This window comes from Rutilus rutilus, assembly GCF_951802725.1.
Source record: "Rutilus rutilus genome assembly, chromosome: 9".
Taxonomy (NCBI): domain Eukaryota; kingdom Metazoa; phylum Chordata; class Actinopteri; order Cypriniformes; family Leuciscidae; genus Rutilus; species Rutilus rutilus.
This window is the reverse complement of record NC_140223.1, coordinates 17,520,805-17,535,351: the sequence shown is the minus strand read 5'-3', so window position 1 is coordinate 17,535,351 and position 14,547 is coordinate 17,520,805. Positions and strand designations below refer to the sequence as shown.

The following is a 14,547-nucleotide window of genomic DNA, read 5'->3' as shown; positions in this document are numbered from 1 at the left end:
AAAGGAACGCTTTTGAGTGTTCAAATGGTCAAACTGTGTCTACTGAAGTTGTGAATTTAGGTCCTGTTGACATTTTTACCGGGCCACAGCAATCTCGACCTGTGCAGTCATGCCATGAGTAAGCAAGAAATGAGGAAAAACAGTAGTGTATACATACACTTAATGGTAATAGACATGGACTAAATGCTATAAAAACCTATTTTCATGGGATCCCTGTCAACTGCTTCTATAGCTGTCTCATGTATCATGCTTAGCTGATGTATTTTGCTTATCTTACTTTCATCTGGTTTGTTTATGCAGATTCAACACGATCCACCCAAACTATGTAGGACACCGGTAACATGAGGACGGATGTATATAGTTGCCCAGGTTTCAGTGACATTATCTTATCAAGACATGTGTTTTTTGTGTGTTTTTTTTTTTTTTACAACAGATTGACTCTTCCTGGTCCATATTGTTGCACTTCACAAAGGCTTCTATATAATGCAGAATGCAGAGAATAAGTGACAGTCATTTGCTTCTCCACCCTTTAATTGTGTGTCATCGGTCTCCTGTGAATTAGTACATTTTGAATCCTGTCCAAAGCCACAATTGATACCTATTAAATGACTTTGCAGCTTCGTCATGATTCGTGTTGGGAAATTGATATTATGGTCAATAAGTCGGTCTCAACTGCGCTGCTAGTGGCATCATGTGGAAATGGTAGTGTTTAGCTGTACTGGAGGCTTGGCACCAACATGCCAAATATGGCAGTTTGTTGACCAGAAAAGGAGGTCATGTGGATTAGAAGTTCGATTCAGTTTTGTGTAATACTTTATATAACTTGTATAACAAGAACTAGATTTTCTGGAAAAACAAAAAAAAACTCATGTCCATTTAATCAAAAATTTTAAATGAATAGTTTTAGTTTTAGCTAACGATAACCAGTGTGGATTATGGTTAGTGAGTTACACGCTGAATCTTAATACTTAAGCTATAACTTTTTACACATAGTTGATACAGTGTGTAATAATGTTAAATGTCTCTTTCCTGCGGGTCTAGTCCTGCCCAAGGTAAGAAGTCATGGCACCGGGGTAAAACCCTCTGCGTCTGCTGTGTGTTAACTCATTGAGTCAGCAGTGTCGTCTTGCATTAGAGGAGCTGTTGGTGTATGACTGTCCTACCACAGTTTAATTCATTTTTGATGAATTGCTTTTGCCATATTTCTGTGATATGGAACAGTGAGCACCAGCTTTCTGCTACGCTCCACTGCGTCTGTCGTCAGAGGCTACAGCAGGTGATTCTGGGAGATGAGGGCCGACGGTTCCTCTACCCGAGGCTGAGACACAGTCAGCTGCACACATCTGTCAACATCTTTGTCTGCTCGCCACCTCGCATTTGAAGCCCATTAGGGATTAACCAGACCACCCTAATGTGTCTAAGCCATTACACTATAAGATCAGATCCTCTTTTGATGCAAATCTTCAAGTTAAGATCTAGTTTAAAGTAATTTGGTGTTTGTTTACTTCAGGGCTGTTTTTTAAGGATACAGCGATATCAAGCCGATAATTATTTTCAAGTTCAGACGATAATAATAATAAAATTCTGTGCTATTTTGTCTAAATATCTTTCAAAATCACTCGAAACTAAAATTGATAATTTTAAATGCTACAAATGAAATCAAGTGAAACATTTATTATTATCAATGTTGAAAACCGGTTTCGCTGCATATTTTTGTGGAAACTGATCTATTTTTTCTGAATTATTTGATGAATCGAAAGTTTAAAAGAACAGCATTTATTTGAAATGGATATTAGGGCTGTCAAGCGATATTTAAAAAACATTTTTTTTAAATAATTACATGTACCAATTAGTTAATCTAATTAATTGCTAATTAATCACACATCAAATTTGGCTGAAAAAATTTACTTAAAAATAATTATTGTTTTAAATGAGAAAAGCATCAAATAGACATAACAAAAAAATAGCTTTAGAAATAAATATTTTATTTGATTCAAACTTTTAGGCTACAACGGCCATGATGTTTTTTCTTCAGAAGCTGCATTTGCATTGGTATTTAGATGCCAAAACAGTTTGGTTGCCAGCATTCTTCAAAATATTTTCTTTTATGTTCCACAAAAGAAAGAAATGACATGAGGGCGAGTAATTGTAAATAAACAAAATAAAAAAATTTGGGGCAAACTATCCCCAAAATGTGAATTTGTTTTATGGAAGTGATGTGCTAAATAAGAGACCAAAACTGCCAGTAGGTGGCAGCAAATGAGTAAGTCATTGAGTCATTCGATTCATTCAAACAGCTGATTTATTCAGGAATTAAATAAATGACTCTCTATATGAATGGACCATTGAATCATTGGTTCGCCCGATTGAAACGCCGCTGTGTGTTTCTCGGAGAGTTCTGCTCTGGCTTTATAGGTAATAAAAGCATTGATTTCTACAAAACAAAATCGTTCTGAACCCTAACTTTTAAACGGTAGTGTACACTGGACTTGATCGATTTCTGTGGAATGCAAAATGTTGTTAAAAGAAAAGATGTTAGGCATAATGCGTCCTGTTATGCGGTCTGTTCCTAACATAAAGCTATCAAAAGGCTTCAGCTGGGTTGTAATATAGTGAACAAATCAATTGGACTGCTTTTATGGCTTTTTTGTTTTACAGAAAGGCATATGGGTCTTGAAACAGCATATGGTATTTTTTTTTACTTCTACATCGTTATTTGTATTGGCCAAATATGACATAATTCCAATGATTAATTTTCTTGCTCCATGTATTTATAGAAGTTAAACCTACTGTTCAGTAAGCGGTCCATGCTGAAAGCTACAGGAGGGCTGAATGTAAACATTCCAGTAGAGAATATTCCCCTGCTGGGCCGCACAGTCAGTTTTTCCACCGCCGCCTCCCTGGAGCTCAGAAACGTTGAGGATCTGAAGAATTTGCCCGTCTCAATCGCACGCGCCCTCAGTTACTCACGGGTTTCGTCAAATTATTCTCTGTACTAACAGCTTTTGCTTGAAGAATAAGTGTGTCCTGTTACATCAGCGCCGAAAAAAATTGACTTTACCGTGGTAGCGAACCAAACAAATGTCATACGAGGGTCCTGGTTGTCTCATTTTTGCGTGTTACTTCTGTTATATCCAACATAGAGAACCAGATACGTCATTGCAGCCAACACAGACGCTTCTTATCAGACGCTTGTTGTTGTGGAGATGTGAAGGAGTGTTTGGGGATTGGAGAAGATCATATTGACTTTTAGGGACTTCTACAAATCCTACTCGTTCATTTGTTATCCACACTAACAAAATGAATGAATCAGAACCAGTCACAGCCAAGACATGTGAGCAGGACTTTCTTTTTAACCATCGATTGTCCTCCAGCCGTGGGGATATGTCTGACGAATCGCCACCTCTAACGCAACATTAACAGGATTTAGTGCGGGTAACAGTCTTGGATGAGCAATGGGTCATTACAAAATGTAACCCAGGGAGTTGGGAAACATGCATGCCTTTCTCATTGCAAATGAATTCCACTCGAGCTCTAAACCGCAAGTTTGGCTAGACAACTTGACTCAAACGAACCCCAACCGAACTCGCTTACTTCTACACCCACCGGCTAACCCCCGCCTCTTGACCCACCAGTGATTCCAGCTCTCTTTAACCAGCAGCCCGGAAACTCCTCTCTGTAATTGGGTCTGAAGTCTTGCGTAACCGCCATATCCCACAGTTCAGCTGACTGTAAAAATTCACTCAGTTCTCCTCTACCAAAAACCCAAACACTCTCAGAAAAAGGGATGGGCAAATATTTAGTCTCTCTAAACCCCTCCTTTCTGCAAGCATACTCTGCTCTGATTGGTCAGACGGCCCAGTCTATTGGTCTGCTGCTTTTGGCATTGGTTTTTCTGGATCAATTCCAGCGTGAGTCCTCATCCTTTTTAAGTGCATGCAAAGTGGATTCATAACGCTGAAAACAGCATCTTCTGAACATGTCGACAACACAAACTAAACTCTTTAGGCCTCCGCTAAAACTACAGTGTTTGAGCGCGGGTCAAGTAGATGTTTGCTGGCGGCCATTGAAGACTATATACTGCCTTTATGCAAATTTGTTACATTGTTACTTAGGTATGTTACGTGACTTGTTTCAATAGTTCATAATCAATGCCTTCTTTTATGAGACGATAACTTTATTTGGCGTGCACTTTGTAAAAAAAAATCTCTCTCTCTCTCTCTCTCTCTCTCTCTCTCTCTCTCTCTCTCTCTCTCTCTCTCTCTCTCTCTCTCTCTCTCTCTCTCTCTCTCTCTCTCTCTCTCTCTCTCTCTCTCTCTCTCTCTCTCTCTATATATATATATATATATATATATATATATATATATATATATATATATATATATATATATATATAATATAATATAATATTCGTTTGTTCGTTCCTTCTATGTAACTTTCGTTCTATCGTTCGGTCCTTCTGTCTATCTTTCATTCTATCCTTCGGTCCTTCTGTCTATCGTTCTATCTATCATTCGGTCCTTCTGTCTATCTTTCGGTCTATCGTTTGGTCCTATGTTTCTGTCTTCCATCCTTCTAACTATCGTTCTTCAATCTATTGTTTTATGTACCATTCTATCTATGTATCGTTCTATCTGTCATTCTATTGTTCTATCTATCTTTTGTTCTATCTCTATCTGTCGTTCTATCATTCTATCGTTCTATCTTTTTATGTATGAGGAAAAGCAAGACAGGACTTGATCACTTTTTAGGATCTTTGCCTCTCATGCATACAGCTTTTGTCTCCTGCAGAAATGAAATGGGTTGTTTATAAGAAAAACCCCTTCACAGAGCTGCAATAACTGACCCGCAGCGGAAAGTGTTTTCTGATCGCCAAGTTGTCTAGCTTCCTGTCAGGTCAGCGCTTCTTTCCTGTGGCACCCCAAACACTTGCACGATTCTCTGTGCTCCTCATTCCCAATTTCCTCAGCTCGGAAACTAAAGCCAGGAAATGAGATCAGCTGGACGTGTCTTAATTGGAGATTGTCGTCCTCTCTGGAGCAGACACACTGGCTGCTTCTCACACCAGCATTCAGTCTGGCTCTCTTTCACTCTCTCACAGTCTTTCACTCTTTCTTTCATCCCTGGACAGAGCTTGTGAATTTTGTGAAGTTAGACACCCTGGGAATTGACACACAATATCCTCCTAGCGGCGCGAGAGAGCGTTTCACATAAGAGGACTCTGTTATCCGTTCAGCGCCAGACTTTTCATTTGGCCATTACTGCTTTCTGGAGGCATATAAAACCGTTTGTATTGACGCTGTTCAGAAGGATGTTTTTAGAGATTAAAATAACTTCAGGTAGAGAAATAAGTTTGAACTGTGTAATGAATGAGCAGTTCTCTTTGTGGAAAGACTGTAGATCCTGTGTTTGCACAGTGTGACAGCCTCTAAAATCAGCTCTCTGTTTTTCCAGGTCTTTAAGGGTGAATTTCAGCTACCTGATTTTCTTAAAGAACAGACACAGGTATGGTAGATATTCGGCCTGTCCTTAAGCTCTTCACAAATGGCTTCTTTTTTTTATTGATTGATTTTCTTCTTCCTTTTTTTGTTTGTTACAGTATGCCCACCACTAGTAAATAAAATGGTGGGCATTTAGAGATCTTCACTTCCCATCTGCTTCCACTCACTCTGATTCTTTTCTCTTCACGTAATTTCTGATCATAATGGTGGTTAATAAGGTGTCTTGATCTCCTCCAGCCTGCGCTCCTCTGATCTCATGGTTTCATTTTTTTTTTTGATCTGATCACATTAGCTGCTAGAAATGTGTGTGGCCTCATTTTGTGTGCATAGTTCTGCTTTCTAGATAGAAGGCTTATACCGCCCCCTCTTGGACAGATGATGGGAACGATTTTGCATTTAGCAATATTTTTTAGCTCAAAATATAAGCAAAAATTTTATAGAAAAACAAACAAATCCTGTTAGATTTGCAGTGCCATTAAGGTAGTACTCGGAGGTTTTCAAAAAGTTGGTGGGAATACTATTTTTTTTAAAAACACACAAAAAAAACAGTAATATTATGAAATATTGTTACAATTTAAAATAATGGTTCTCTTTTTTAATATACTTTAAAATTTAATTTATTTTTGTGATGCAAAGCTGAATTTTCATCAGCAAGTACTCCAGTCTTTGGTGTCTTATGATCCTTCATAAATCATTCTAATATGATGATTTGATACTCAGTTATTATCAATGATGGAAACAGTTGTGCTGTTTAATATATTTTTTTGGAATACTTTTTTCAGGATTCATTGATGAGTAAAACGTTAACAGCATTTATTCATAAAAACGGCATTTATTCAAAATAAAAACATTTCTAACAATATAAATCGTTACCATCACCTTTTATCAATTTAACGCATTCTTGTTGAATTAAAGTACTAATTTCTTTAAAAAAAAAATAGTTATTGTTCCCAAACTTTTGAACGGTAGTGTATATTGTTACAAAAGATTTCTATTCTAAATAAATAGTTCTTTTTAACTTTTTATTCATCAAATAATCCTGAAAAAAGTATCTCAGGTTATAAAAAAATATTAAGCAGCACAACTGTTTCCAACATTGATCATAAATCAGCATATTAGAATGATTTCTGAAGGATCATAAGACACCAAAGACTGGAGTACTTGCTGATGAAAATTCAGCTTTGCATCACAAAAATAAATTACATTTTAAAGTATATTAAAAAAGAGAACCATTATTTTAAATTGTAATAATATTTCATAATATTACTGTTTTTTTTTTTTTTTTAACTGCAGGCTTGATGAGCATAAGAGACTTCTTTCAAAAGCATTAAAAATAGTAGTGTTTCCAAACTTTTGACTGGTACTATATATATATATATATATATATATATATATATACTTTTTTTTTCAGTTAAAGGCACAATATGTACTTTTTTTTTAAATATCCAAAAAACACTAAAACAATGTTGTTTATTTTGTTGCCTTGTGTACTTGCATTATCCCAAAAGTTTGACAATGTTTAAATCCAGAGAAATCAGCCATTTTAACGGCCCATGCCATTGCGTCGCCTACCATGGAAACACCAAAGACACTTTAATATATTATGCGTTTTATTAGACTGGTGAGCAACTGTTTTCGACCTTTATCGACAGAAAACTAATCATTGTTATAAAGCTCAACGCGGTTAGTCTTATTGTTTGAATCTCTTGTTTTCTTGATTTACCGCGAGTACCATGTTTGTGCCGTGCCTCGGAGACAACACTATTTTGTCAAGTAGCTAACATAGCATAACCAGAAAGAGCTTTATTTGTAGTAACAGTAATACAGAATTTTCTCCACCATACAATATATTTTAAAATGAACTGCATGCCATTTAGCAACACAAGTCATCCAGCTTTTATTAATATGATATTCTAATATCAATAGCAACAATTGTCTCCACAGAGCGAACGCACATAGCAATAACAACTTTCAACACACTCAAATATATTTAGATTGTTTTGACTTTACTTTGGAGATGAAGACGGCAACTCTCATGATTCCACGCTCATTTACAGTGTCATCAAGCGACACCTTTGTTCTAAAAAAGTGACCTTTGGCGGCGAAACTTACATACTGTGCCTTCAATATGAATTTTTTTATTTTGGATTTGGTTTAGTGATAATATAAAAACCAATGATTTTATTTAGCAAACAAAATGCTTTCTCTATGTATTATGTATCCTTAATATTTATAGTTAATATTTAGCTGCCTTTATAGTTTGGGCTCCCTTGCAAGAAGATCATCATATTTTGGGGTCCTTGGCATCAAAAAAAGAAGAAAAAAAGAAAAGAAAACCCCTGGATTAGATGGTGTTGAGAAGGTCAAGAGGGACGGAGGTCGCTGTAATTCAAACATCTTTGGTTAATGAATATGAATCATATTCACAAATGAATATCATATCACATACACTCTCATCAGATCTGCTATATTGTGAAGTGCACTAACATTATTGCTCAGAACCGTACAATACACTGAAACGGTTCATTCACACATTATACTGTACAGCGTTGTGTCCACACATGTGTAACAGATGTTTGTCTTATAACAGCTTCAGAAGTCTCCAGAAAAGCCAAACCCAAGTTAGGAGGAGAAGACAAGAGCTTTTTCAATAGAAGTGAGTTATTTTCTACTCTGAAAACTTTTATTCCTCTTTGGATCAGAAAGTGTTTTGCATTATTAACATGCCTTTTGAGATTTACTGTGTGTGTGTTAAAACTGCCATTTCTGCTAGAAGAATGAATAAATGTTTTGCTTTGTTGCTGTTACTATTATTATATAAATATATTATATACTATTAAATAAATATAATAATGTATTCTTTTTATTATTCAAGCAAATAAATGGATAATTTATTGCTATTATTTGTATTATTATAATCCATTTAATTATTTATAATATTATTATTTATTTATAATAATAAATGTATTATTAATAATAATTATTATTATTATTATTATGCATTTAATTTTTCATAAATAGATGCAAAACAATAATTATTGTTTAATTATTATTATATTAATATATTATTATACACTATTAAATATATAACAAAATGTATTATTATTATTATTATTATTATTATTATTATAAACAATTGAATAAATAGTTTATTATTATTATTATTATAAACAATTTAATAGATAGGTTGTTGTTATTGAAAATTATTATTATTATTATTTAATTTTTTTATAAATAATTCGATACAAAACAACAATTATTTTTGCATTATTGTTATTACTACTATTATTATTATATTAATATTATACTTTTAAATATAACATAATTTATTATTATTATTATTATTATTATAAATTTTTTTTATAAATAATTCGATACAAAACAACAATTATTTTTGCATTATTGTTATTACTACTATTATTATTATTATTATTATATTAATATTATACTTTTAAATATAACATAATTTATTATTATTATTATTTAATTTTTTTATAAATAATTCGATACAAAACAATTATTTTTGCATTATTGTTATTACTATTATTATTATATTAATATTATACTTTTAAATATAACAATTTGTTGTTATTATTATTATTATTATTATTATAAAAAAATAGATAGTTTATTATAATTATTGAAAACAAATAAATAACGTAATAAATTATCCATTTATTTGTTTTAATAATAATATATTTTATCTATTTAATTATTTTTAATAAGAATTTGTTTTTAATAACAGTTTTTATTATTATTATTATGTATTTAATTGTTTTATAAACAATTAGATACAAAACAACAATAAATAATATTGTTATTATTTTACAACGTGACATTATTTACTATCAGTATTCTTGTGCTTTGTGCCAAGCACAATATTTTTTTCTGTAAAAAAAAGTATCACTGATTTATTTCCCCGTAGAATGAAAGTCTCTCCTTTAAATATGCCAGAAATATCAAATAATTTCACAGCCTAATTATGTTGAGCAGAAGACAGAAAATCAGACATTTCATGTTTTAATTAACAAAAAAAATTTGCTTTAAATACTCATTACCATTAAAGTTTTATGGTAATGAATAGACATGTAAATATTCTGATTAACAAAAGCCAAAGATTTATTTGGCTTGTGGTAATTGATTTGTGGAATAAAAGAATAATGTGACAGTATTCTGTTAATTTGATCAGTTGTGTAGTAAATCATGGCGGCTCAGGCCTCTGATGTCAGCAGTGACTGGTGATGACGCTGACGTAGTGACGTAGCGCACTAAACACAGTTGGCCTTTTACTCCGCTGACGGGCTCTTGCTGTGTTTCAGGGCTGAGTAGAAGCAGATGCCGTGGGACCATGATGGACTTGCGTCAACCCCCGCTATGCTGGGACCTCCATGCATGGAAACACACACACACACACACACACACACCAAACACACATATATACACACACACACACACAGGCCTCTGGACTCAGAAAACTCTTTGTAGGACAGTTTTGGCCTTTGATGTTGTACTGTAACAATTGTGGCCTAAGAATGTCATTGCTGTTCTGAATTTTGTGTTTTCTTCTTTTCTGTTTTTCCACACTACTCTTTTAATTTCCGTTCATTTTCCTGGCTTCATAAACCTGTGATTCTGTTATAAGAAAATACAGTGGATTTAATTAGCAGCAAGGAAATATTTATGGAGGAGCTTTGGCTTTAGAAGACGCAATTTTAATGTTGGTTTTTATTTTCATGCCTTCGTAATGTGCAATTCCTTGGGTACTGAATGATGTGCAAGAATTCAATCTTGTGTAGAGATAGACATGCATTTTGTTCTCTGCATTTGCGTTGGAGTGACCTTATGTACTTTGAGGAGAGCTGTAATAAATGAGCTGCCAGTGTTGAACGGAAGAAGGCTCATTGACATTTTCTCCATTGGCAGAGAAACGCACATCGGTGATGTTGTTTTTACGATTGTTATTTTTGTACTTGTGTAAATCATAATTATGTACTCTTTTATTTCTTTCAATGAAATAAATCCCTAAGCGCTGTTGGCAGCCAATTTGCTGACAATAGTCAGATTCTTGTATTAGCAGCAGGAAACAAGGTTTTCACTTACAGTCTCTGTGGAAGTATAATGTGGTAGAAGTCATATGTATGGCTCCCTCTAATGGTTACTTTGATACACTGCACACATGCTCTTCCCTTCTTTCATTTACACAATACTGTACTGTGCAATACTGTTTAAAATGTTTGTGAAGTCTCTAATGCTCAACCAGACTGCATTTATTTGATCAAAAATACAGTGATATTGTGAAATATGATTAGCCTACAGTTTATAGTCATGGGACGGTTAATACAGGGGCTCCGATGCTCTGACTCAGTTTTCTAAGCACTATTGTATCACACACTACCGTGTGAACCGTATCGTACCGTATCGAAATGACAATACCACGTGATTGCTGACGTTTGGAGCTTCGAACGTCATGCAGCAAGGTCGGAAAAGCTGGTTTGAAAAAAAAATGGCGATTTCCGACCTCATCTGATGCATAAAAATGGAAATGATTATCGAGGAGGCTTTATTTATTTAAATGATTTAACACAATACTTCCCTATAACATAAATTGTGTAAAAAAAATAATATATATATGATATTTTTTTTTCATTACTAATTATGATCACATGTTTGTATATTTTATATTATTGATCAATATGTGAATCCGTTGACCAGGCTGCACATTACACGAGTTGTGGTCTCATTGACATAATTTAGATAAGATTAGATAGAACTGATATCTGACCCCAGATTGATTCCACTCTTGTATGTCACGGACTTCCGAAGTCCACGTGCTGTTTCTGCTCTGCCGTGATTTATGGTGGCGAAAACAAGTCCGACCACCAGATGTCGCTAATGCGAATTGTGTTAAAAGCTTCGAGTCATAAACCATTTGTCGGCACAATTTGATGAAAGCCTCAAACGCTTCAGAAAGCCTTGTTTCCCCATCACTAATTTAAAATGACTGCTTTCTATTTTAATATATTTTAAAATGTAATTTATTCCTGTGATGCAAAGCTGAGTTTAGCTAAACATCATTACTCCAGTCTTCAGTGTCACATGATCCTTCGGAGATCATTCTAATACTGATTTGCTGCTCAAGAAACATTTCTTATCACACCATTTTTTTTTTTTTTCAGGATTCTTTGAAAAATAGAAAGTTCGACATAACTTCATGAGAAACTTTGTAACTTCTGATCAATTTAATGCATAAATTGAATTGAAACTAAATTACTTTTTTTTTTATTACTGACCCCAAGCTTTTCAACGGTAGGCCTATGTAATATATATATATTAATGATTCAGTTACTGAATCCAAATTACATGACAAAAATTGTAGTTAGTAATGTAATCCATTACATTACACATTTAAGGTAGCCTAATATAATCTGATTTTAATCCCGTTTATCACATTGATTTGAATAGGATCATCTTGTACCATATTGACAAAAATACAAAGAGAAAATATATTCCATTCTTTGTTTTCTACAACATTTTTTTGTTGTTGTTATTGACCTAACTTATTAACTTAAAATCCAAGGGTTTACATCAAGAAAATCAGGTATTTGGTCAAAAAGGTTCAGCTGACAAAAAAAGTTGGGGAATCCCTAGTGAATTTGTGCATTTTAATGTGTTTGAAAGACAAAGACCTAATGGTTAAATGTCAAGTCAAGTCAACCTTTATTTTTACAGCACATTTAAAAACAACAGAAGTTGACCCAAAGTGCTTTACAGATCAAGCAAGAATAAATAAACACATTTAAATACAACATCATACATTCTATCAGCTTCAAAAACCCATTTCATGATCCATTCAAAAGCTAAAGAAAACAGATATGTTTTTAAAGAAGACTTAAAAATGGCTAGCGATGAAGATGACCTCACATGGAAAGGAAGACTATTCCATAATTTCGGACCCTTCACCGAAAAGGCACGGCCACCCTTAGATTTAGAACGGCAACGAGGAACCGTCAATAGCAATTGGTCGGAAGACCTGAGTGCTCTAGTTGGGGAGTAAGGGTTTAAAAGGTCACTAATATATTTGGGTGCGAGACCAAACAGTGCCTTGTAAACAAAAGTCAAATTTGTTTAAATGCACCCTGAATTTCACCGGGAGCCAGTGTAGAGATTTCCCCAAAACTGTGGAAATATGATCCCTTTTTCTTAATCCTGTTAACAGCCTGGCAGAAGCATTCTGGATGAGTTGTAGATGAGATAATGCAGTTCGGGGCAGACCACTATACAATGGGTTGCAATAACCTATAGATGAATTAAATGAGTGGATCACAATTTCCAAGTCAGAATGGGAAAGGAAAGTTTTTATTTTAGCAATTGATCTCAGATGGTAAAACCTACTCTTTACAACAGCACTGATCTGCTTATTGCAAAGTAGAGATGAGTCAATAATCACTCCAAGGTTCCTCACACAGCGATAACGGGCCCAACTGGACAGCTAGGCCAGGTAAACGGGACAAGGAGGAACCTAAGATCAAGACTTCAGTTTTGCTCTCATTTAATTGTAAAAAATTATTAGCCAGCCCATGTTTGATATCTTTAAAACAATTTAAGGCATTCTCATATGAGCAATTTTTGTCTATACTCGCTGGGAAATAAAATTGGGAATCATCGGCGTAACGGAGATAAGATATGCTGTACTTCTGACAGATAAAGCTCAAGGGAAGCATATACAATGAAAATAACAGTGATAAATCAAATAATGAATGAGAATGAGAACAACACGTAATCATAGTCTGATTACGAGTATGTAATATAATAAGGAATCTGATTACGTCATCCAGATTATGTTATCAGTTACTGTTTGAACTTCCAATGCAAGCAATTCAGAATTTAAAAGCGACAGTTTTTCTGCATATGAAAATGTTTTAATTGGAAGGAACAACTTTTTGTCATAATACATGTACATTCAAGATTAATGATACATCTGTTACAATACATACTTCATTCTGATGTTGGCATCCAAACAAAAATGTACATATATATATATATTTTAAACGATTAGAAACCAGTGCACGATGTTGATAAGGGACATAACAGTCAACAAGTAACAAAGGTTTCCCACATTCAAATTGTACAGCTCTCCAGGTTAGCACAGTCTCTAAACCGAAGTAAAAAATACAGCTGACAGTAGTGTCCTCATAGAAATCCAGGGCTTTTTCTTTATTTACAGTGCAATAATACACATGGAAAGGAGGATAATAAATGTTTCACAGTAGAAATAAAAAGAAACGATTTGCCTTTTATGCACCTATCAACAGTCTTTGAGTTATGGTTTAACATTGCACGTGTGTATGACAAAGGATGATGATGTTTTAGAGACTTTGGTACATGAGATCCTGTCAGAAGTAAACCTTTCACAAGGGCTGAAACATCCCGCGCATTCAACCGGAACCAAAATAAAGGAATTGGCAAGATGTGAGGCAGCGATAGTCACATCATAAGAACTCTTCTCCCATAATCTGTCAGCTGTTGCTTTGCACTGGGACTGATTTAGGCTGTTCAGAATAGCATTTTTAAAGTATGCATACTATGCACAATGTGTGAATTGTCCATGTGCATGAAATACCCTGATGACCAAATGTGCAGTATATTTAACCATCCATTTCCAAGATGATATAATTGATTCATTTGATCAGCATGCTAAAAGTGGAAATGTTTAACTATAAAAAACTATTTCCAGAATACACTGCACTATATACTATTCATGAACAAATAGTAGGCAGTATTACTGTATGAAGTGTTCAGTCAGCTAGTAATCCATTCTGAACAGCCTTAGGCATCAAATAGTTGGAAAATGGGGAAGACAGAATGGACGTGAATTATACTTAAAAATGTGCAGCCGGTATGCAATGTGTCTAACAAGAGCAGTGAGACACATTTGATGAAATACAGCCATAACATGCTGAAAGCAGGTCAAATTTAGTGGCATTTGTCATTTAAAAGAAACATTTCTGAACAGTCAGATCAGATTTATTCAAGTAGTTGTTTTTCA

The 14,547-nt window shown here is 34.3% G+C and overlaps 1 protein-coding gene across 3 annotated transcripts in view; it reads left to right on the top strand.

Annotated features, from left to right (window-relative positions):
* The window catches only part of tpst1 (tyrosylprotein sulfotransferase 1), a 45,617-nt gene extending 34,812 nt beyond the window's left edge, over positions 1-10,805 (top strand). Inside the window, exons 4-6 of one of the 3 annotated variants that reach the window (XM_084418983.1) lie at positions 5,455-5,505; positions 8,092-8,157; positions 9,821-10,804. In XM_084418983.1, coding sequence (XP_084275109.1) covers positions 5,455-5,505; positions 8,092-8,127 — 87 coding nt within the window. In that variant the 3' untranslated portion in view covers positions 8,128-8,157; positions 9,821-10,804. Of the gene's footprint in view, positions 1-5,454; positions 5,506-8,091; positions 8,158-9,820 lie in introns of all 3 variants that reach the window. The other 2 variants (XM_084418984.1, XM_084418985.1) reach the window with 2 other exon arrangements.
* Positions 10,806-14,547: the final 3,742 nt, after the last annotated feature.